The 25413-nt window shown below is 37.0% G+C and overlaps 1 protein-coding gene across 1 annotated transcript in view; it reads left to right on the top strand.

Annotated features, from left to right (window-relative positions):
* The window catches only part of CD109 (CD109 molecule), a 152288-nt gene that overhangs the window by 114203 nt on the left and 12672 nt on the right, over nucleotides 1-25413 (top strand). Inside the window, exons 26-35 of the mRNA XM_027768228.1 lie at nucleotides 3142-3221; nucleotides 4183-4264; nucleotides 8931-9159; nucleotides 10892-11057; nucleotides 12901-13091; nucleotides 14043-14198; nucleotides 15260-15325; nucleotides 18573-18715; nucleotides 22390-22537; nucleotides 24035-24104. Coding sequence (XP_027624029.1) covers nucleotides 3142-3221; nucleotides 4183-4264; nucleotides 8931-9159; nucleotides 10892-11057; nucleotides 12901-13091; nucleotides 14043-14198; nucleotides 15260-15325; nucleotides 18573-18715; nucleotides 22390-22537; nucleotides 24035-24104 — 1331 coding nt within the window. The remainder of the gene's footprint in view (nucleotides 1-3141; nucleotides 3222-4182; nucleotides 4265-8930; nucleotides 9160-10891; nucleotides 11058-12900; nucleotides 13092-14042; nucleotides 14199-15259; nucleotides 15326-18572; nucleotides 18716-22389; nucleotides 22538-24034; nucleotides 24105-25413) is intronic.

A 25413-nucleotide genomic window follows, 5' to 3' on the forward strand; every position in this document is an offset into this window, starting at 1 on the left:
CTCCTCTCCTCTCCTCTTCTCTTCTCTTCTCTTCTCTTCTCTTCTCTTCTCTTCTCTTCTCTTCTCTTCTCTTCTCTTCTCTTCTCTTCTCTTCTCTTCTCTTCTCTTCTCTTCTCTTCTCTTCTCTTCTCTTCTCTTCTCTTCTCTTCTCTTCTCTTCTCTTCTCTTCTCTTCTCTTCTCTTCTCTTCTCTTCTCTTCTCTTCTCTTCTCCTTTCCCTTCCTTTTCCTTCCCTTCCCTTTCTTTTCTCTTTTATTCTTCTTTCCTCATTTCTCCTCTCCTTCTCTCCTCTTTTCTATTAGATTGAGTTCATAGTTAAACTCTGGCTATCTGATAGATTTCCTGAATTGGATATTGAGGAAGAATGTCCTGGACTCGTTAGTTAATTTTTTTCTGTGATTATTAAAAAAGATGTTCTGCTGTTCTGTGACCCCTGAAAACCTCTGAAAAACAAAGAGATTGCAAGTAAGGTATTTCTTCAAGGTGATGAGCTAAAAGAGATCTAAAACATAACAAAATGAACCAGGGTAGTATTTATAATAATGTTTATCATTTAATTTTTCCCACTCTTGCTTATTTTATTTTTTGAATGTATAGAACATTGATATGATCAAACTTATGTGTAAAAATATTTTCAAAGGGGTGTCTAAACCTCTTCTTTTTCTTCTCCTTGCATCTTTGAATAACCCAGCTTATTAGTTTCCAGTTTATATTCTGTCTTTACAAAAGCAAACATACACATGTATTTTTTCTTATCTCCCCTTTGTCTTTCACAATAGGTAATATAATATATATGCTATTTTAGATTTTGCCTTTTTCACTTACAGCATAACCAGGAAATAACCCTGCATCAGCACATAAAGATATGCCTTATTCTTTTGTTTTTAATGCCAAAAGGTGTGAGAGAGAGAGAGAGAGAGAAAGAGAAAAGAGAAGAGGAAAGTCATGATACAATATGTTTTCTTTTATTTTTCCATCCTGTCAGGAGCCTGGGCACCGCTGCAGATGCCCAGTGCATTTTTTAAGGCCTAGGGCTGGCATTAAAACTGTGGTTGGCCATGTGGTATCTACCTCTCTTTGTGCAGCTCTTAACTGCTGCGCTATGGGGATGGCCTACCTTATTCTTTTGTCATAGCTGCATATGTATGTAGCTATGTTTATCCAACCAACCTCCAATTGGGGGTATTAAGGTAGTTTCCAAGTTATACTTGTAAGTAATGCTGCAATGAATAATCTTATGAATATATATTTTTGTATTGTTGAAAGTGTATCTACAGGGTAGATTTCTAGAAGTGAGATTATTGGATCAAAGGGTAAAGATATTCTCTTGTTTAGTAGTTCTATCATTCTTAATTCTTCTAACAATGAATGAGTAGTTTTCTTACAGCTTATTTGACAGAATGATTGGTCAGATCTTGAATCTTTGCTAATCTGACAGGTGAGAAATTGTACCTCAGTTTAGTTTACACTAGCATTTTTATTATGAGGTTGAGGGTTTTCTTAATATATATTAGACTCCATCTTTATATCTGTTATTTGTGATTTATCTGTTTTTGTATTTTATTCACGTTTTTAGTATTTTAAAGTCTTTTTTCCTCAATTATTAAAGTTATTTATATGCATATGTATATGTTAATATATAAACAAGTGAATAAAATGTTTATGTTACTATTATTATTAGTTATTTATCTATCTTTGCTGTTGCAGGTGCTTTCTTTTAAAATCTTACTGTTCTTTTTCTGTTTTAGAGATTTTTGCTATAGGGTAAGTGCATTTGCCAGAGAGACAGAGAGAGAGAAAGTGAGAAATCACCCCTGGTGGGATGACGATGCCACAATCCCTTCTCCTCCATTCTCCTCTTGAGATTTTGGGCATGCATGCACATGTGCCTGCTGTGAGTTTCAAGTCACTGGGTCCAGGACTCGAAATGCAGCTGGCGATGTCAGAGTCCGACTCCTTAACCACTACACCAACTGCTGGCCCCTTCCTTATTAGTTTTATTTTGTCTTTTTTTTTTTTTAAGAGAGATTTTTGCTATAGGGTGCATGCCCTCTCCAGAGAGATAAGGAGAGACATAGAGACAGGAAGTGAGAAATCACCGCCCCCCCCCACACACACACACACACCCAGGGAGATTACCATGCCACAGTCCCTTCTCCTCCATCGTCCTTTCGGGATTTCAGGCATGCATGCACATATGCCCAGTGTGAGTTTTAATCTGCTGGGTCTGGGACTCAACTGCAGTCAACTACATGGAAGTCCAGCAATGTATACCATACGGTGGTCCCCCTTATTTGATTTTTAATCCACTTTTAGTGTGTTTTACCATGGAAAATCTTTTTTTTAGTCAAATTTATCAGTTTTACATTTTATTGTATCTAGTGCTTAGCCTTTTCCTACACTCATGTTAACGAGTAATGCCCATGTTTATTGAAAACATGGCTTTTAAAAGGTACTTTTTAAATATATTATCATGTTTATCATGTTTTATCATTGAAAGAGCTCTTTGGTTTACTAGGAGACAGTGACTTTGGAGCTAGGTAGACCTTGGCTAATTCCTAGCTTCTTTACCTATCAGCTGTGTGACTATGCACATGGCATTTGTATTCTGAGTTCTAGTCTCATCACCTGTAAAAAGGAGATAATAATAGCATCTGCATCTTAGGGTCATTGTGAAAATTACCTAAGTTAATACCTGCAAAAGGCTTTGCACTGTTCCTGACATCTAGACAATGGAAAAGTAAAGCTTGGCTATTTTATTTCCTAACCATAAATTTCAGTTGTGAATATAAAGATGATACTCTAACAGTTTGTTTCATCTTTTAATGAAGAAAAGTTCTGCTATTCCTTTAAGTGTTTATATTTCTTTTACCACAAATCTTAAAGATCACCCTCATACATAGTACCTGTTTTTTTTTTTTGTATATTCGTCTTATTGCAACTTAAATCACATACTCAGATCTAGGATTTCTTGAGGAAAGAAAGGCCCAAAGAGCAAAGTTTGCACTTCAATGAAAAGAGCAGATTAACTAATCTTAAACAATTCATGCTTCTGTTTTGTTAGTCACATATGAATAATTACTTATGGTTATTGATGCTTCTAGAATATGTTATTAATAAAGTTAAATTCATTTGTTACTAGCTTATTGGGGACTGAGTCTAACATGCTGCCGATGAAGCTGGCTGCCAGCTCTGCTCTGGTCATGCTGCAGGGCTCACACGGTGCACCCTTGCCTGCCAATAGTGAAGTCCTGTCATTTTCAGGAAGGACACTTGGTCTTCAGAGAATCATTGATAATGCTCTGAGATGGAATGTTCCTGCTTATGCTTGCTTTTTGATAATAAATTATTGCTACTTTAACTGTTTTCAGAAAGTTGGTGGATTATGGGTTGTTTAGTGAATCTTATATTATTTGGCTCATGATTTTCTCACTCGCTAGACTTTGAGACCTATCCGCATTACTTTGCAAATATGTAATACCTGCCTTTTACTTGTAATCATGAGGCATTTGCTTATTCAAGCAGATACATGATAACATCCTCTCCAGTTTGCTTCTGCATTCTGTAGTGGTACTGGTACTTACCATATTCAGTCCTTTTTTTTTTTTTTTTTTGAGTGGAAAAGTGGTGTTGGTATGTTAGGTTCAGTTGGTCTTTTTGTTTATCTCAGCTGGCTATGGCCAAAATATTTAAGAGACATTATTTTAGATTAGTTAGCATTTTCCACTCTTTCACTGGCTTAAAAATAAGAAATATTTTATGCTGTGTTTTGGCCTTAGACTTTAATTATGATACCCTAGGCAGTGTTTTTTTTTTAGGCAGTATACGATTTCAGTTGACTGAGCATTGAAACCATTATGGTGAGCACTGGAGAGTTTAGTAAACTTCTACCTTTAATTTGCTTACTTTTGAATGACTGGAAGTATTGTCCATGCTGTAATATTCTTTAGGATTTACTTAGTTGGAAATATCATAGTTTTTATTGTATGCATTTTGCTTGAAAAGTCCTCTTATTTAAAATTTCCTGTAATAGCTAAAATAGAAAGTACTCAATATTAATCGTTGACTTCATGTCTTCTTTCCTCTTCTCTGCCGACATTGCTGCAATATGAAGTCACAATTACACACTTTCATTTATTGTAAGTTGATTACACTGGATATCTGTCCATTTTTGTGCCTTCAGGTTACCAAAGAGAACTTCTCTATCAGAGGGAAGATGGCTCTTTCAGTGCTTTTGGGAATGATGATCCTTCTGGGAGTACTTGGTAAGTGTTTTTTGCCAAATACAGAAATCTGCATTGTGGAATGAGCTTTTACTAGGTTACAATGGCCCTGAAATATCTGTATGTATAGACCTGGCAGCTATATTTCTCTCTCTCTCTCTTTTTTTTTGCTTTTAAAAAAGACTATCCTTTTAAAATATAATTTTAAAACATTAACAAATCAATGTTTTTTTTTGTTGTTTTTTTTAGAAAAGACAAGTCCTAAATCTTTTTTTTTTTTTTCCTTTGGGTGAGAAAAGCAGCAATAAAAATACTTATGATGATGGTGTAGCTGACAAGAAAAATTGGTCATTGTGACATAGTTTTTTCCATAATATGACATGATTAGCATAGGTGTTGTGTTAATACAGTCAACGTAGTTTCTTTAAGGCTATACTTTAGAGAAACAAACTAGGATGGGGTTAAGTCATTAAAATTCAGTTCCTCTAGAATTCATCATGTGGTTGATTTAGAATGATTCTAGATAATTGCACTATCTTTAATTTCATATTTTAATCAGAAGAAGATTGACTTTATCAGTCAGGTTAGACTAGGTGTGCTGTGGTAACAGCCAATGTCCTAAATCTCAATAGTTCATTAATTTTCCTTTTCTTTTTCTTTCTTTTCTTTTTCCTTTTTACAGAGATTTTTGCTGTAGGGTATGTGTGTTTGCCAGAGAGACAGAGAGAGATAGACAGAAAGCGAGAAATCATCCCCAAATAGGGAGGTCCATGCTGCAATCTTGTCTCCTCCATTCTCCTCTTGGGCACACATGCACATGCACCTGGTGTGAATTTTAAGCTGTTGGGTCTGGGACTTGAACCACAGTTGACTATGTGGAAGTCCAGCAACATAACCATTATGCTATCTGGCGTTCCCAACATTTATTTCTGGTTGTGCCGCATTTTCATTATGGGTCAGCAGGGGGCTCTGTGATATTTGCTTCAGCTACCACCATCTCAAGAGGCTGAGACTTGCCATAGCCTGGGAAGAGAAGACTAGAATACCTAACAACTGGAAATTAATAGATGCTTCAGCCTGAGTAACATTTCTACTCACATTACCAGAGCTGGTTGGGTGGCATGTCTACCTTCAAGGAGGCAAGGAACTAACTTGCTTAGCACACACAAAGTAAAAGAAATCTGGATATTATTAAATATTAGTAATGTTTACCTCACTAAGTTTTTTATAAGATGAAGTAGATCTGCTTCTTATTTTCTCTTGGCATGAGTGATAGATAGATATAGATCCATATATATAAAGGTTTTAGGGTTTTATTGCTTGGCATTCTTTTCACCTCAATAGTGTTCTGTCAGAGGGATTGGCAAAGTTTTCCTGTAAAGTGTCAAATAAAGTGTCGAGTAAATGTTTTAGGAATTTCAGGCCCCGTAGAATCTTTATTGTGTATTATTTCTTTCTCTCCCATTTCCTCCCTCCGTACTACCTATTTCCTCATTCCCTCCCTCCTCTCTCTTCTTTCTTCTCTTCTCTCCTCTCTTTTCTTTCTCTCTTTAGAAATCATTTTCAGTGGTGGTGCTAGTGGCGGGTGTGTGTGAAAGTGGAGGGGTGGGAGGAACACACACAAACAGGCCCTGGGATTGGGCCAGGCAGATCTGGCCTACAGGTGTGGCTTGCTGACTCCTGTCCTATAGGAGAGAAAGTATCTATCCTCCTCACTTGAAGTGCTACAGTTTGCTTGTAAGGTGTATGTATTCATCCAGGCTTTAGGGCTAAGTGAAGTGTGTATGAAATCTTCTTTGGTAAATACTTAAAATAGTCCAAAGATGAGTAACCTTGAACAATTTATTTTACTATCTTAGAGCATTGAATTTTCATTCTATAAAATAATGAGTCTGAGTCATATGATTTTCAAGTTCCTTTCTAAAATGCAGTATTTTGTGTTGACCAGAAATTTCTTGGTCATGCTCATGTGGAAACCAGATCCATCTGCTAGGCAGTTGTTTATTTTATTTTTAAAATTTATTTACATTTATTCATATATGTCTTTACAGTGTACATTTCTTTTCCCAGCATGAATACCATGCATGTCAGTCAAGACAAAGATATTACTATATACATTATCATCAGTACATAGCTTCTCATCTTTTTGTCAGTTAAACATACTTTTACTTTTTTTCTTCCCCTTTCCCCTCCCTCCCTCCATTCCATACTAAACTTTTTATTTATTTATTTATTTTACTTTTTATTGATTCATAAAGGATCTTAAACTAACAATATGGACAAAGCTAAAATCTAGTGACAAATGCCCTGTAATTTTCTTCCGAAACATCTTTTTCTCTCTCCATCCCTCCTTTTACTGAAGAGAGGTATAAACGAACTTATTTGAAAAAAAAAATTAGGTCAGTCTCAATTTGATCTGTTATTTGCACAAAGCCTCATAAGAATTCAATTTCTGATGCACAACAACAGATACTATTGTATTATTGAACTTACGCAAATAACCATTCTGCTGCAAAATAAGAATCTCACAAATATTTTCCAATTGCAGAGGGGTCAGAAAGTGAGAAAAGTTTACGTTTCAATAAAAAAATAATAAATTGCTGAACCTATCAACAACTCACAAGAAAACCAAAATCCTTAAATCTGGAAGACAAAGCATAGAAAAAAATCAGTAAGGTTTTAGATAAAAGTCATAGAATTCCGTTTCACCAGTTCAGTCTCATGTAATCTCTGTTTTGTTGAATTTGCAGTGTTACTGTGGTCTGATCTTTCCATTTGAATCCTGGAAGTTAACATTCGACGTTATTATTGATATTTTTGAACTTGTCCCTACCATTAATTTGGTCTTTTTCTTGATCATTATTTTGTTCTATTATTTCTGTCTGTCTTTAGTTTTCCTGGTATAGCACTCCCTTCAGAACTTCTCAAAGACCTGGTCTGGTGTTGGTAAATTCTTTTAGGTTTTGTTTATCTGAGAATGTTTCAGTCTTTTCTTCACATATGAAGGATAATCTTGCCGGATTTGGTATTCTTGGTTGAAATTGTTTTTCACTTAACACTGAATGTATTTTCCCATTCTCTCATTGCTTGCATTGTTTCTAACAAGAGGTCCGATGTTAGCCTGATGTGATATCCTTTGAAAGTAACTTGACATTTCTCTCTTGCTAATTTTGGTATCTTGTCTCTGTCTGTAGTTTTGGTCAGTCTGGCTCTGATGTGCCTTGGAGAAGATCTTTTTGGGTTGATTCTATGTGGAGTCCTTTGTATTTCTTAAGTTTGGATATTTGAATGCCTCTCTAGTCTTGACAGTTTTCTTCCAGGGTTTCATGGAATAGATTATCAATGCCCTGATTAGTTTCTTCACTTTCTGGGATACTGACTATCTAGATGTTTTGGTGTCTAATAGGATCTAGTATTACATATATATTATTCTCATTATTTTTTTCTTAGTCTTTTGGTGAATTTTTCTAGGTCAGAGGTTCTGTCTTCTACATCTGAGATTCACTCTTCTGGATGATCTAATCTGCCTTTCATACTTTCAAGGGAGGTTTTGATTTCCTGTATTACAGCCTTTATCTCTAACAGTTCCGTTTGATTCTTTTTTATGTTGTATATTTCCTCTTTAAGATCATACGAGAACTTTCTCACCTCCCGGAACTCATCTCTTTTCTCCTGCACCTTCTGGAGTTCGTTGTCTCTCTTCTCTTGCATCTCTGTTAGCTTTCTCACCATGAATATTCTAAATTCTTTATCTTATATTTCCATGAGTTCCACTGTACTGTCTGTGGATGATGAAGGGGTCTTTCCCCTTGGGGGAGAGTTTTCTTTTTGTTGTTTGTTTCTCATATTTCTTGTGCCTCTGCAGTGGTTTCTGGTCATCTGATGAATTATACGTTATTTCATACTTACTTGGAGTTATTTCTGCGTGTTAGAGGTGTGTGGGAGGAGATGACCCACAATATCTCTGCATTTCTGTTTCCCTGATGCTCACCAGGCAACCTGTACTTTTGTTGATGGAACTGCTTATGACAAAGGCCTCCCAGTTTCTAGAGAACAGGCGTACCTGGGCTGAGTTACAGTTTCCAGCTCTGTTTTCTTCCCTGCTGCTCACTCTGCAGTCTCTCTTCTCTGATATTTAGTCATTTGGTGGTATATTTATGTTTGGCTAATTTGTTGGAGATTTCTGCAACTGTAAACTTTTATGCTTCACTTTACTGTGAGATACTTCTATGTCAATTTCTCCTCTACTACTTTGTTTTTCAATGTGGTATCCACAGAAAGAGATTTGAATTTGGATTTATGAAGATTACTCCCCCTTTTCTGTAGCATTTCAGTGGGGATTGAGGCTTTCTATGACCCCAAAAGCATTCAGATGTTTCACTAGTGTGCACCTAGAACTGTTAGACACTCAGTGTGTGGAAGCTTGCTTTGCTAGGTGTTGGGCTGGAAGATGAGGAGAGGAAGACGTGGAGCAGAGGCTTTTCAGTTAAAGAGCAGGGCTGGCCCACCTACATGCACACAAATGCTTGCTTTGCTAGGTGTTGGGCTGGAAGACCTGTAGTTGTTTATGTTGTCTCTTTGCTGTCTTTTATTTCCTCCCTTTGGTGAACCTTCTGATATAGAAAAAAGTATTGTGTTTTACTTTCTCAGTGTTATTTACATGACTTTATAATGTGTTTTTTATGTAAATTTCCCCATTTTCGCCAAGGTTGTCAGCTTTTGTTCTAAGATGTTTCCTTGAAGCTGATCCTTACATAGATATTGACCAGAATGTGCTGCACAGAACATATACTTGGATCAAGGGACGTCAGAAGTCTAATGGTGAATTCTGGGAGCCAGGAAGAGTGATCCATAGTGAGCTTCAAGGTGGCAATAAAAGTCCAGTAACACTCACAGCCTATATTGTTACTTCTCTGCTGGGATATAAAAAGTATCAGGTATTTAATCTTGAATGTAGTAACTGACAAGTGGGAAATCTAAGGAAGGTAGATGTTAGTGGGTCAAATATATATATCTGGGATTTTGAAATTTTACATATTTGAAATCTAAATTTGAGCATCTTTATGCTTTGCATTTGTGACCACATTCAGATATCTGAGAATAAAAATATAAATCTACTCTTTCAAAGTATCTAAGAGAATTCTAAAACTGCAACTTAATATCCACACTGTACATGCTATTGGGTAAAATAAATTAATACATATTATACCTGGAAAGGTTAATTTCTTTTATTTTTTAAAAGAATTATTTATTTATTTACTCGTTATTATTACTTATTCTTTAATTTGACCAGAGGGAGACAGAGAGAGAGAGAGAGAGAGGAAGGTGAGAAAGCAAGCTACCAGGTCCAGGACTCAAACCACAATTGGCCATGTGGGAGTCTAGCACTTTAACCACCATGCCACCTGCTGGCCCCTGGAAAGGTTAATTTTTTAGGGGAAAGAAAATTCTTTAGAATTTGAGAATGAATTTCAGCAAGCTTAGGTTGTAAAGGCTTTTTGTTTCTAAAATACCATGGAGCAATGACCATGTCTGTTAATTTAGTGCAAAGCACACCCATACTCTGAAACTGTGTTAAATGGGTGTGGATGCCTAGATGAGAATCAGTATGCATGGAAGGTTATGGTGAGGAGCTTAATTTTGCTGTCCTGGTGACTGACGCCTTCAAAGCTGCTGCTTTTCACTTGATCGATAACAGCCATTCTCTTTATTAAATGCCAGTTATTTTCCTAGTGCAGTACCAGACATGCAGAAGATGAACTTTTCACTGGAAATTTAGAGCTTTCAACACTACATCATATGAGAAATAACTTTCTCAAGCTGTATTTCCTGCTCTCATCTGAGTTTGAAACACTCACAGGGAGAAATTCTGGGAAAAGCTCACTTCATATATATTTTAAATTCCTTCTAGGGATGATACTTATTTACTTACAGAAACTGAAAAACAATATTACTTTTAAAATGCATAAAAAACTTTAAATGCCATTATTCCTTATTGATTCCCACTGTCTAGGGTCAGACCAGGTATTTAATTGACACTGAGATTATTTTTAAAATGAATGTTTCAAAGTATTTTTAAAGTATGTAGTAATGAGAGGTCAGCAGGTGGTATGGAGGTTAAGGCTCATAGTAATGAGAGACCAGCAGGTGGTGTGGAAATTAAAGCTCTGGATTCCCACATGGCCAACTGGTTTGAGTCCTGGACTTGGTGGCTTGAAAAATCACGCCGGGTGCATGTGTGTGTGCATGCCCAGAGTCCTAGGAAGAAAATGTTAGAGAAGGGATTGTAGCGTGGCCATCCCCCTTGGGGACAAATTTTTCACTTTCCCTTTCACTGTCTTTCTCTCCCCACATGTGCCCTGTGGCAAAATCCTCAAAAAAAAAAAAATAAAAAAATAAAAAAATAAAAAAGGAAAGAGAAAGAAAGACATGTAGGAATGGGTTATCTTTTTTTAAAAAAAGTATTTAATTTTATTTATCATTATTATTATTTGTTAATTTGCTATAGGAAACACGTGTTCACCAGAGAGAGAGAGAGAAAGTGAAAAAGCAGGCTGCCAAGTCTGGGACTTGAACCGGAGTCCAGCATCTTAACCAACCTGCCATCTGCTGGCCTCATGATGGGTAATTTTGAATATTCAAAAATATATATATTCTTTTTCTTCCAAGCCTAATATCGATGTGCAAGATTCTATCAACTTTCTGGAGTCTGAGCTCAGTAGAGGAATTTCAGACAATTATACTCTAGCTCTCATAACTTACGCCTTGTCATCAGTGGGGAGTCCTAAGGCAAAAGAAGCTTTGAATATGCTGACTTGGAGAGCGGAACAACAAGGTAATCTGTGGGACTTGTTTGGGATTGTTAGACTGCTATGCAATGTTAGAGAACTTTTCTGGTCAGGTACGAATCTCCTGAATGGGATGAAAAAGGAAAAGCAGAATGAGATCAGGGTGGGCCTGACCCGGCCACAACACTTCTAGCGCTCCCGTAAGTTTTCTGTAGAATGTCTCTATTTTTAGATATGTTCTTCCTTGTGTAATTTACCCTCTAAGTAACCTGACAACATTTCTGGTTTGGTGGCCTTGTGGTGTTCATTAAGACCTAGGGCCTGACACGGCCACAATGCTTCTAGCGCTCCTGTAAGTTTTCTGTAGAATTTCTCTATTTTAGATATGTTCTTCCTCATGTAATTTACCCTCTAAGTAACCTGACAACATTTCTGGTTTGGTGGCCTTGTGGTGTTCATTAAGACCTAGAGTTCAGATTTTAGTTCTGCGGCTTATCTTTATGAGCTTGTTTCCCCAGAGGAGAGATGCCTGTTGTTCCTGCTGTAATAACACCTATTTAGAGTTGCTGAGAGGATTGAATGAGAAAACATGTATAGCAGGTGTCCTCCAAAATGAACTAAAATGCAGTTAAATACCAAAAAAATACTGTTTGTAAGTGGTTTTCATTATAAGGTGTTTTTCTTTTTTGAATAGGATCTGCTTTTGGGCTATCACAGGTTCAAAAGTAAGGGTTTTGTTACTACCCAAATGGTCTCTAGAAAGTATTTAGGGATTCAGGTGTGTGTGCAGTTAAATACCAAAAAAATACTGTTTGTAAGTGGTTTTCATTATAAGGTGTTTTTCTTTTTTGAATAGGATCTGCTTTTGGGCTATCACAGGTTCAAAAGTAAGGGTTTTGTTACTACCCAAATGGTCTCTAGAAAGTATTTAGGGATTCAGGTGTGTGTGTGTGTGTGTGTGTGTGTGTGACAGAGAGAGAGAGAGAGAGAGAGAGAGAGAGAGAGAGGGAGGGAGGTGAGGTGGTATATGTGCTGGCAGAAGTAATTTTAGATAATGTCCATTGATTCAAAGTTCTGTTAATTCAAGAAGGAACAACTGCAGAAAGCTTAGAGGCTTCTGAGACTTTACAGAGTGCTGTATTACTATCAGCAGCAACTTAGATCGAATCCATTTTACCTATGCAGTGCTTGGGGCTAGAGATTACTACATAGATGCTAAAATAGTCTTTGACATTGTCCTTCTCTCTTTGACCAAGTGGTATTTATTTCACATCCCACCTAAGCATAACCTTAATCTAAATGGTATTTTTGAGAGGGGCACCAAGTAGGATGGTCCTCTGAGGCCCAGAGCAGGATTATTTCTAGGAAAGTTGCAGTTTGCCAGGGCTTCTTATTTTTTTTTTTTCTAGAGAGCTTAGATTTTGAACTTAAAACACCACATTTTAGATCATGGAAAAGGGAGAGGTTTTCCAAAATGTTACAGATGGTTAATGGCAGATTCCCAGAATCGGATTCTTTCCAGTGTGTCCTAAAATATTTTTGGGATGGCCTGGCCAGATACATTATGTACACTATCTTCTGGAATATAGTATGTTTTCTCAAGCTGTTTAGTCTTGAGCCAAACATATGAAATTTCTCTTGGAAAAAGTATTTTAATTTAAAAATATCCTCAAGTATAGGGAATAGAAAATGAATGAAAATTTATAAGTTGTAATAGTTTGGAAAGTGACATACCTAAGCACATATAAATATGTGTGATTGAACACATATTTATGTAGCATATAATATTTGTATTTTTATGTTAGTCAAGTGGAACTTGAACCAGCTTAGGATTGTTTAATGGTCTGAAATGTCATTTTTCACTAATTGATGGAAATGCTGTTACTTCAGGAGAGATGCAATTCTGGGTGTCATCAGTGTCCACGCTGTCAGAGTCCTGGCAGCCTCGCTCTCTGGATATTGAAGTTGCAGCCTACGCTCTGCTGTCACACTTCCTGCAGCTCCAGGTTTCAGAGGGAATCCCCATTATGAGGTGGCTGAGCAGACAAAGAAACAGCTTGGGAGGTTTTGCATCTACCCAGGTGAGAGATAATGGTTTCTATTTTTATTTTTCTTTAATTTCTCTCTCTCTTTCTATATGTCTATTATATATTTGTGTGCTTTTTATCATGTATGTCATATTGCTTGGCAGTTTAAAAGTATAATAACTTAAGTCAAAGGTTTGTTATTAACTTTTAACTTTCTATCATAAAAATTTTATATTTGATATTTATGTGGAATAAATCAGTTCTCCACCTATATGAGGGATCTTCAAAAATTCAGGAAAAATGCACATTATGAAAAAACTATGCATGGGCCTAGCTGCTGTGGCACAGTGATAATGCTAGTGCCCTGCAGTGCTGAAAGACACATGGTGACTGTGGTTCACTTCCCCGGTTGGCCTGAACACACACGGGCACCCAGATACTGAGGAGCTGGATGACTTGGGAAAGGCGATTCTAGCAGACAAGACCCTGATGAGGGTGATTCTCTCTCTCTCTCATGCATGCACTATCATAAGTAAAAGAGAAAAAAATACGTGCATGGTTTTGAAATGTTTTTGCACCAAAGTAAGCTTGGACTTTAATTCCATTTTTCTTTCTTGTTTTAACTGCTAGAGGGCACATGTGCTCACATGTGAGAGAGAAAGAACGGGGTTGGTAAGAAAACCCCTCCAGTGGGGTGTGGTCATGCCCCAATCCATGTTCCTTTGTTAAAATTCCATTTTAACAGAAACTTTTGAAGTTTCTTTTTATTAGCCAGTTTTTTGTCTATGATAACTGATATAAGAATAGATGCTCTCTTTCACCCTGCAAATGTTTTCTGAGCCTCTCCGTACTTTGGAAAAAGGAGACTCAAAGATGAGTCAGGGAAAGTTCTACGCTCAAGGTAGGTAGATTAATATACTTCAGGTTTTCTAAACATTACTAAATTTACTCTTTGGAGACCTTTTTCTATTCTTATATGCACAAGCATTTCTCTTCCTTCAACAGGATACCATTGTGGCTTTAAAGGCCCTGTCTGAATTTGCAGCACTAATGAATACAGAAAGGACAAATATCCACATGACTGTGATGGGGCCCAGCTCACCACGTCCTGTAAAGTTTCTTGTTGACACAAACAACCGCTTGCTCCTTCAGACGGCAGAGGTGTGGACAAGAGATGATTACTTAAAATTCTATGTAGTTGATTCTACATGCTTTATTTCTGATTAACTTCAACAAAGACTTTTCCCAGACCCCAGTAAAGGGAGAGAGAGAAGAGGTGCTTTCCTTTGGATGAATTTGCTGAGCTTGGAAGGGTGGTGGGGATGAGAACTTTATATAAAGATTGGTAAGAAAGGAGAAAACATGGGCACTGTCACATTGGGAAAGGAACAAGTACCTACTGAGCTCTTACTCTTCACGATCACTGTGCTAGATTACACATGTGATTGCAGTGGCTTCTCAAATGAACTCTAAGAAGTGCTTCCACCCTCACTGTGCATGTGATAAAATGGAGGCAGAGTGAAGTGAAATAACTAACTTACTCAAGAGTATATAACTTTTAATAGCAGACAGAGGATTAGAAGTCATTCTTTCAAGGATCCTGCCCTTTTTAGCTATACCACATGAACTTCTAGAAAAATCAATAGAACCAGTAGTAGTATTTTTACTTCAAAATGGAACCAAGGTGTATACTAGTCCCTAACTTTGTTGTCCTGGTTAACCTTGTGGGAAGTGGAGGACAATGGATGAAGGTGACAACCTCAAGGCTGAAAACTAAGGAAGAGGAGTGATAGGAAGGGAAAGAAAGAATAAAGTTAGGTATAGTCAGTGATGTTGTGTCATTGTGTTCCCAAGAAGGCTGGTGGGCTAGGCCCTCACTAAGGGAGGTTAGGAGAAAGAAAGGCTTTTTTTTTTTTTTTTTTTTTTTCATGCTTTAACCCCAACAGGAAGACAGGTCTATCACTAGCACTAATGTGCCCTCCCGATGGGCAGAGGTAAAGGAGCTTGGTTACAAACTGCCCTTTCTCTGTCTTCATCTTGCTGACCTGGTTGACCCATAGCTTTGCTCTGTGAGGTCGTGCAGAGCTTTTAGTGCTTTACAGTGGTTGCCTCTGCTCCCAGTGATAACACTCATCTTCTGTGCTGCTTGGAAGGATCCAGATATAATTAGCCTCATTTACCCTTTTCTTTCTTTCTTTTTTTTTTTTTTAACTTTTATTCAGCTTGCTGTGGTACAGCCAACTGCAGTTAATATTTCCGCAAATGGTTTTGGATTTGCAATTTGCCAGGTATGTAATAATGTTTATTTTTAAAAGCTAAATATGACTTTTTATAATAATTCTTTGGGATATTTCTAAATCTTTCACTTAGGTAACTTTTATAAATTTCTTAATGATTTACTTAGTGATTTAGGCAAGGGTACATCACTGTTTTTAATAAAAAATACTAGAGATGTTTCCAGGCAGTGAATAGACAGCAATTATGTGGATTGAAAATCTATTTACAGAACATTTCTTGGGGATTATTTGCTTTCTGAAGTGAAGGTTAAAGTCCTCTAAGATGATTCATGCAGGTCATTGGGAACTCCCACATTTTGTGATATTATGTTCAGAACTTGTAATTCTGGTAGAGTTTCTATAATGACCTAACAAGTATTCATTTAACTTAACAACTGCTTAATATCCATCTAAGAATGTAAAGGTCAACATGAAATTACAAGATATTGACTTGAAGACAGGAAGTATTTCCTCTTAATGTAAAATTTTGTATGATAGTCAATTTAACAATTACGACATGATTATATTCAGTGCTCTGGCACAGAAAGGAAACCTAAAAAAATAATTACTTTTTATGGTACAGAAGGAGCTACAATAAAGTGAAAGTAGTATGACAAATATGGAATGGAATAATTATTCTACTAAATTGTACATGAAAATCTCAGGGACCTTAAATTTCACTTAATAAAGACATAAAATAATATGTGATAGGATCAGTAATGATTTTATGTTTGAGTAGAAAAAACAAAACAAACAAACCTTGAAATATTTGCTGAAATATTTACAACAAAATGGCTATTGTAGAGAAAAGGTGCTTTTTCAAAAAACTGGTATAATTATCCTAGTCAAGGGAACAGGTATACTTGCTAAATAGAACAAGGATATCTTGCTAAACAGGTATAATCTGGAAATTTCTAAACAATTCTAAGATTATTTTCCACAATAAACATGTTTTAAAACTCAAGGAAAAATGATCACAGTGAAAAGGAGTGGTATTCAGTGAAAGAATAGTAAAAGAAAGAGTGAATAATTCAGATTGGTCTTTACTAACAAACTCCATGGAAAAAGTCTTATTCCAAAGATGTCTTTCAATGCAAAGAATAAAGCTAAAAGTAAATATGCTGTATATTTTAGAAGGATTGGAAAAACATATGTTTAAAATCGCTGAATTGGTTGGAATTAATTTTTGTTAAAACCAAGTGTAGATAAATTACTAAACCAAATGATTTTTACTTGAGATTTGAAGAACAGAGGGCTAAATTGGTACCTACTAGTTAGAGTGTTCACAGTTCCATATCAGTATCAAAACAGGAAATAAAGAACTAGTAGGCACTTACATAGCAAAAATTGGCAAAGAAGTTGGCCACCCTAAAATGGGAACTGGAATTCCCTTCAGGTTATAGTTTTATAAGTGCTCTGGAAAAGGAAGGACAAAGAAAACTCTTTGAGTTGAAGTAAATGTTAACTTCTTTTAAGTAATCAAATGCTAAACTATAGGGAACAAACCACAAGGTTTCTTTAAGTTTTCTGAGTAAGCAGTTGACTTTACTGCAGGTCAAATATAAACCCTAATACTTACAGATGGGTGTGAATCATGACCTAAGGACGAATCTAGTAGCCCTTGCTTGATTAGACTGTAAAGAGATTATTGCATTTCACTAGAAAGGAGATGATGAAAATAGCAGAGACCATCTATCCAATTTTATGAAATCATTCTTCATCTGCTCCAGGAATAGTTTATAATTTTAATTGTTAAATTTACAAAAAAGTTGAGGAATGTTAGAGTGAGATAACCAGATTGACCAAGAAAGCCAAGGATGATGAGTATGAGTTTAGCAAAATAAAAGGAACTCTTGGGTTTGAAAAATGGGGGTGTGGAAGGAGATTCTTTTTTGAAGTATGTAATAAATCCACAAAGGGTACTAGATGTTTAGTTCTGAGGGGTGTGTGTGTGTGTAATGTGTGTGTGTTTTAATCATAAGTAAAAGAAAATACAGGGGCCAGCAGGTGGCGTTGTAGTAATTGTGTTAGATCCCACATGGCTGACTTGAACCCAGACTCGATGGCTTGAGAATTATGCCTGGCATGTGTGTTTGTGTGTATCCAAAATCACAAGAGGAAAATGGGGAAGAAGGGATTATGGTGGCCAGGGGTAATTTCTCACTTTTCCTCTCTCTTTCTCTGTTTCTCTCTGTTGAGTGTACGTACCCTATAGCAAAAACAAACAGATAAAACCAACCAAACAAACAAACCAGTGGATGGAGTAATAAAATATTTAAACAGCTAACTAATCCATCCCGGGATGAGTCTGGGATGGATTTTGAATACATTCCTGAGTTTCTGATTTAGGACCTCATTCAGAAAGACATGGATCCTCAGACAACCTCAGTGTCCCCACAGCAGCTTTCGAATCAGTGGTGCTCATAAAGCATGTGCCGGAAAACCCTAGTTGACTTGAACTCACTCACTCATTCACTTACTTATTTATTTACTTATTGCCATAGGGCTCATACGCTCCCTGGAGAGTAACAGTGAGATGGAAAGTGAGAAATCACCCTCCCCTGGGAGGGATGGCCTTACTGCAATCTCTTCTCCATTTCCTCCTGGAATTTTGGGCATGCACACATACGTGCCTGGCTTGATTTTTAAGCTACCAGGTCCAGGACTCGAACAGCCACGTGAAAGTCCAGTGCCTTCACCACCATGGCCCAAATCCATGATTTATTTTATCATCCTTGAAAAGTGTCTGACCAGAAAGAATCTTTTGCAGTTGAATAGGTTTCTGTTCATCTATGACTTTAAGATGCTTCAGCTTTGATTTACCTAATTGCCTTTCTAAGGTTCTACAAAAGTTTGTGAAGAATGACCCCATTTAAGCAACAGAGCTTAAAAATCAGGGAACGCTCTAGGGAAAGTTGATAGTAGCTTCACTTTTTCCCTCATGGAAATTTTTTGCTTTCTTTTAAAAAACAATATTCCATAAGTTTCATCCACAGCTTTCTATGGTACTTATTCTGGAATATTAGCTAACAGTTTTCTCAATTAAAAAAAATATTATCCAAACATTTACAAAAATATTATTTAATGATACTTTGTTAGTCAGTAAAACTAATTTTTCCTAGTTTAAATATTACAAATCTAATCAAGTTTATCTCAAATAAGCTCATTACCTAATATTTAGAATGCATAACAGTGACAATCTACTGCTAAAACTATGTTGCTAATTTATTATACATGCTAATTTTTTTATTTATTGCAGCTCAACGTTATTTATAATGTGAAAGATTTAGGGTCTTCGAGAAGACGAAGATCTATTGAAAATCAAGAAGATTTTGATTTAGATGTTGCTGTAGAAGATAATAAAGATGATATCAATCACGTGAATTTGAATGTGTGCACAAGGTAGTATCTGCTTAGGTCCCCTTCTTCATCTTTTCTTTTTTCTTAAAAAGTATAGAAGATTTAACTATGTATAGTTGCCAAACTATATTAATATAAGGAGTTAAAGAATTAAGTTACAAGTTACATTTCAAATTACAGACTAATTATATTTAAGCATTTCTTAGACATGTCCAAAAATATATACATTTTTTCTTTTTGTTTATAGCAAACTTGAATAGAAAAATATATCAATTAAAACTCAGGCCTGGGACCAGCAGTTAGCGTAATGGCTATGTCGCTCGACTCCCATGTAGTTGACCACGGTTCGCGTCCTGGACCCAGTGGCTTAAAAAACTCACGCCGGGCACGTGTGCATGCATGCCCAAGATCCCGAGAGGAGAATGGAGGAGAAGGGATTGCGGCGTGGCCATCCCTCTTGGGGGGTGATTTCTCGCTTTCCGTCTCTCTGTCTCTGTCTGTCTGGTGAGCGCATGTGCCTTATAGCAAAAACCTCTCAAAAAAACCCCGAAAAAACAAAACAAAACAAAAAACAGAAAATAAAAAAGCACTCAGGCCTAATTTTAGAAAATTTTAAATTATGATTAATACTGCAAAAATGGTTATTTCTTGTTCTGAGGTATTTTCTGTTGAAACAATTTTATTTAGGTTCATATTGAACCTCAACTTTTAATCTTTTAACCCAAAACTTTATAAGAGCATTGCAAATTCCTGGAGATAATATATTTTTTTCCTAAGACCCACTGAAAATATTCCAGTTTAGATTTTCATCTTGGATAATTAGGCACTTACAGCTGATGCTTCTGGGAGAACTTATTAAGGTGATTCTTAAATTGGTTTGTATCTAAAGCATCCTGAGGATCTTGTGTAGTCATAGGAAAAAGGGTTCTACTGCCAGCCTCCTGACTTCATATTATAGTATGACTATGAAGCTGCCCTTATCAGCTTCTTGACCTTTCTAATGCACACACAAGTTTGAGAACAACTCCTTGACAAAATTCTTTAGTCAAGAGGCTTTACAATTTCTTTCTTGTGAATTTGTCTTCTTAAATCTGCATCATTTGGTGTTGAGTTGGGAGTTAACTATAAACATACATTGACAGTGAAGAGCTGCTGTGCTCTTTCAATATCGCATAGCATTCTGCTTGAACTTAGCTTATTGTTGGACTGGAAGTCACAACTGGATGTGGTACTGAGCTGCCAGATGCTCTTCAAGGTCACTTCTGGGTGTTCATCAGGCGGTCAAGCCTTCTCAGCTAGTGCCTGAACCCAATCTGCTCTATTACTGTTACCATCTGAGCTATCTTTGGATCTTCATGACTTTAGGTAAAATGGCACACGTTTGCCCCATTTCTCACCTTCTTGGGCATTTTGGACTAGCGGCAGAGGACCACCAGCATCTCTGCAATATTTTCTTTTTAGTTTAGAAGAAAATAGTACTCTTACTAGGTTGTCAGAAAAGTCATGATGCATTTTTGCATAGAAAAATACGTTATGATTTTTCCAATGATCCAATATTATTCTTTATTAGGTTTGCAATTAACCTCTGTTTCAGAATAACAAAATCAAGTTATTATAAGCAATAACAATCTACATTAGTACAGGCTTACACACCAGGCACTGTACTGAACACTATTATATGTATCTCATTTAAACCTATGATCATTCTGTAAAGTAAGGTGTCGTCTCTGCTTTTCTCATTTGTTCATTCATTCGGTAAATATTAAGTTCCTCTATTTGCCATGAACAGTGTCAGGTGTGAGAAAATAATGGTGATCCAAAAAAGACACATCTTGCCTTCATGGAGTTACTATTTGGATGTGGAAAAAACTTAATTAAAAAAAACCTTAAGCAAATCTAAAATTCTAGTTTTAAAAAAGGCAAAGAAGAAGAGTTTCATAGAGCTATGAGGGGCATATTTACCTCTTGGGAGCTAAAGCGCAGAAAAAGGTGAGAAAAGTGAGGCAGGACTAGGATTCAGGCCTTGAAGTGACCTCATCAATTATAGGGATTCATGTAAGGATGCAGGATTCCAAGTCTTAATCCAGTGTCAAGAATCAGGTGGACAACAGACTGTAGTTGGTAAATAGAACCTGAAGAAGGAAAATTTTTCATGCAAGGATAAAAGTTTTATAAAGGGATTTGAATCCTGCTACTGGTTTTCTGAGAGAAATCTAATATGAAACACAGACAACATTCAAGTGAATTTTTTTCAGTGACACTTTTAAAACAATTATCTGATATTTTCTGCACTTTATTCCCATCAGCAGGGTCAAAGGCTTGACCTCAGAAAAGCTTTTCTTTGTGGCATGGTAGTTTAAATTCTGCCCCTGTCTGGTGGAAGGGCCATGCCAACCAAGGCATGTTTAATGATGTACTGAAAGTACAATCTGTATTGTCCCTTTAAGTATTTGAGCAGATTCACTGTTTTTCTCATATATAATTTTTATTCATATACAAACACCTTCAGTTATTAGTTTTCAATTGCATCTGTTTTGGCAAAGCACATCATCCAACAGATGGTTTCAGTCACTGTAGATTTGCAAGCCAGCTAAATTCAGCAGTTGTACTGTGTGGCTTTTCGATCAGTCGTGTTTGGCAGGCATTGGTTCACTGCTGTAAAAAGCAAGATTGTCTAATAGCCCTTCTTGCTTTGACCATCGAAAAGGACAGCAGGAACTAACTTACCAATGCTATCTATGATCCTTTCACATTGGAGGCAGACTTCTTTTCATAACCATGTGGGTCTCTTTCTGCTCCAAATGAAAGATGTGTGCTGCCTCGTTATTTTAGAAAAAAAATATTTTCAAAGAGACAAAATGTTGGTATCCAGATCCCTTGATGCTTACATTGCGTACAACAGTGAGAGAAGGATGCAGTATAATAAAATTTTACAAGGTTTAGAATTCTATCTATCTGGCCAAAGAAAATACAAAATTCACTCCAGGTATGTGGGAGAACTAAGGGAAGGTCTCTCCCTACTGGTTTTTTTTTTTTTTTAATTTATTTTTCCTCCTAAAACCAGATGAAGTGAAGGTGGCTAACAACTTGACTAGGGTCTACCACTAAGTGTTAAGTGATGCCTCCTTTTCAGGTCCTGGCTTTCAGGTGGTAAGTTTGGTGCCATCCACTTTTGAGGCAATGAAAATGCAACTCAGTTTGGAGTTACCACTAGAAAACAGTTCTCTGTTGAAAGGATGTAGGCTGTACCCATTATAACCTACAAACACATGCCTGTTACATTGCAGGCATTTCACACTCTCTGGCAAGGAAACACTTTGTTATATTATCATTCCTCATGGTTATAAGTTATAAGAATATCACACATGGACCATCCAGGTGGCAGATGGTTAAGGTGGCTGGATCCCACATGGCCAACTGTGTGGTTCGAGTCCCGGATTAGGTGGCTTGAGAAACATGCTAGGCATGTCTCTCTTTGCCTCTGGTGAGTGCATGTGCCCTATAACAAAACTAAAATTAAAACAACAACAACAACAAAACCACACTTGTAAGAAAAGGATAATCTCTTTTAAAATTTTCTATAGAGAATTTTATTTAAACTTGAATTGTCTTTGTAATAACATTTAATATTTAACATTTTTATATAATCATTTACTAATAGCTTTAGGGTTTTTTTTTTTTAAAGATTTTCTTACAGGCTTTCCTCTTTGATTTAGGTTTTTAAGCCCATCTAGGAGTGGCATGGCCCTTATGGAAGTTAACCTACTCAGTGGCTTTACTGTACCTTCAGACGCAATCCCTCTGAATGAGATAGTGAAGAAAGTAGAACATGATCATGGGAAACTCAACCTTTATTTAGATTCTGTAAGTAGTAAATTATAAGTTTCATATAGATAACTATTGTTAAAACTACCATGTATTGTGTTCAAAACTCTAAGGATTTTTAAAAAGTATAATTCAGCTTTTTGTGTCCAAGAATGATTTTAACATGGCAGCCATATATTTATATCCACTAAAAAGACATCACTATGGAACCAGCAGATAGCATAATGGTTACGTTGCTGGACTCCCATGTAGTAAACTGCAGTTTGAGTCCTGGGCCTGGCAGTTTAAAACTCATGCTGGGTGCATGTGCGTGCATGCCCAAAATTACGAGAGGAGACTGGAAGAGAAAAGATTGCAGTGTGGCCATCCCCCTTGAGGGGTGATTTCTCACTTTCGGTCTCTCTGTCTCTCTCTATTTTTCTGGCAAGCACACATGCCTATAGCAAAAATCTCTCTCAGAAAAAAAAAAAAAGACATCACTATAAAATTAGTTTACAGAGAGTAAGTATCAATGATGAACCTGACAAAGGTCTTATAAATAAATCATGATTTCATGCCAGAGGTAAAATACTGGGTCGTTAGAAAAATCATCATGTATTTTTCTGTGCAAAAATGTGTCATGGGACCAGCAGATTGCGTAGTGGTTATATCACTGGACTCCCATGTAGTTGACTCTGGTCAAGTCCTGGACCCAGAGGCTTAAAACTCACCATGGGCACATGTGCATGTGTGCCCAAAATCCTGAGAGGAGATTGGAGGAGAAGGGATTGTGGCGTGGTCATCCTCTCTGGAGGGTGATTTCTCGCTTTCTGTTTCTCTATCTCTGTCTCTTCAGTGACACGCCTTATAGCAGAAAATATCTCTTTCTCAAAAAAATGAAAAAGTGTCATGACTTTTCCAACAGGCAATATATTGAAATCTCCATATTGTAAGTCCAGATCTCAGTTTGAGAACCTCTCTGCCTCAGGGATTTGCTAAATATATTTGTTTAAGTGCTGAAAGTGAAAGCTTTAATTCCATGTTTTAAAATGCTTTCATGAAGCTTATAACAAATCCTAGAGAGGTGAATATTTCTGCTGTGAAAAGCTAGGTGCTCAAATTATAGAGGAATATTCTCGGAGGTTGGCTTTGACACAGAATTATTACATAATCTTCATATACTCTTCCCATTGCTATATAACACTACCGATCCAGGAACAAGGTGCCTCAAATATGTGAGGGAAAGGCAAGTGAAGAGTTCCAGGGTCTGCTTGTTATGTCTCAAAACTGCTGGCATGTAAGCTTGTTTTCTTCGGACATCTGTTAGAAACTCATAAGCTGAACTGAAAGTGAGTTCTAAGTGCTATTAGGATTTCATGTGACAGGATGGAAATATGCATGTTTCTTACTCCAGTTTTGCTAAGTATAAATCAAAAAATATATTGGTAAATAAATCTGCTTTTAAAAAGCTAAGTCCTGAATGTTCTCATTTGTTTTAGCACTCCAAAACATTCTGGTTAAAGCCCTGTTAAAATTAATTCAGTCTCTGGATTTTAGGCTGTTCAGGAATTATTTGATGTTAACTACTGCCAGGGACATGCTTTAGAACCTGGAAAACAAGTTTCAGGTTTTTATTTAGTAATGTAATTACTTTTGGAATTTGTCTTGTATCTCTGGTGCTCTTTCTTATTAATGGTTATCTTAATTTGACTGTCTAATATTTTTTGACTAATTAATTTGACTTTTCATTTACTGCTATTGACAAGTAATGGAATGCTGAAAGGGTTTTACTGATTTCACTTCCTTCACCAGTATTATTTGCCAAATTGGCATAAACTGTCCTTAGTGGAGGCAGAGAGGCTGGTCTTTGGTACTCCATATCAGTCAGTCATTGGTTGAGGTGTGCAACCTCCTCTTCAGGGTTATCTCATTTACTGGGTGAGGTGGCTCCCATGAGCTGAGAACAATGCTTTGGAGAAGGGGGCTGCTGTGAGTCAGTAGGTACAGCTGGGGATGGGGTACACTGGCTGAGCTGGGGGAGCTGAGTCAGGCACCACGGTCCTAGGAACATGCACCTATGGGCTTGCTGCTTACTTTCCAACTGTAAATATTCCTTTCAGTAAGCTGGAACTAAGATAATACTTACTTGTGAAGGTTGCTTTCTAAGCTAATTCATAGAAAGCACAAGGGTTCTTCTAAAAGTTGATAGAAAAGTAGAATTAAAGTACAGGTTTGTTTTGGTGTGAAAAATTTTTTCACAAGGGACCAGCAGTTAGCCTAATGGCTATGTCGCTGGACTCCCATATAGTCTACCGCGGTTTGACTCCCAGACCCAGTGGCTTAAACTCACGCCGGGTGTGTGTGCATGTGTGTCCAAGATCCCAGGAGGAGAATGGAGGAGAAAGGATTGCGGCGTGGCCATCCCCTTGGGGGGGGGAGGTGTGTGATTCCTCACTGGGACCAGCAGTTAGCATAATGGCCATGTTGCTGGACTCCCATGCAGTCAACCATGGTTCGCATCCTGGACCCGGTGGGTTAAAACTCACATCGGGCGCGTGTGCGTGGCTGCCCAAGATCCCGAGAAGAGAATGGAGGAGAAGCGATTGTGGCGTGGCCATCCCCCCTGGGGGGTGATTTCTCGCTTTCAGTCTCTCTGTCTCTCTCTGTCTGTCTGGCAAGTGCACGCACCCTATAGCGAAAACCTCTCCAAAAAAAATTTTTTTTTTCACAATACACATTTTTCATAAACTTTTTGAAGTCCCTTCAACCCCCTTACTTGCTATAGTACTTGGAATGTAGAAGTTCTCTTAAATGTTAGTTTTTTTTTTTTCTATTTCTTGAAATGACAAGAAAAAGAAATGTCTTTTACTTTATTGTGAACACATAATACTCAAGCCCACTAAGAGTCTTTGTATTTTTCAAGGTAAATGAAACCC

Source organism: Tupaia chinensis, unplaced genomic scaffold, assembly GCF_000334495.1.
Source record: "Tupaia chinensis unplaced genomic scaffold, TupChi_1.0 Scaffold145685_1, whole genome shotgun sequence".
Classification (NCBI taxonomy): domain Eukaryota; kingdom Metazoa; phylum Chordata; class Mammalia; order Scandentia; family Tupaiidae; genus Tupaia; species Tupaia belangeri.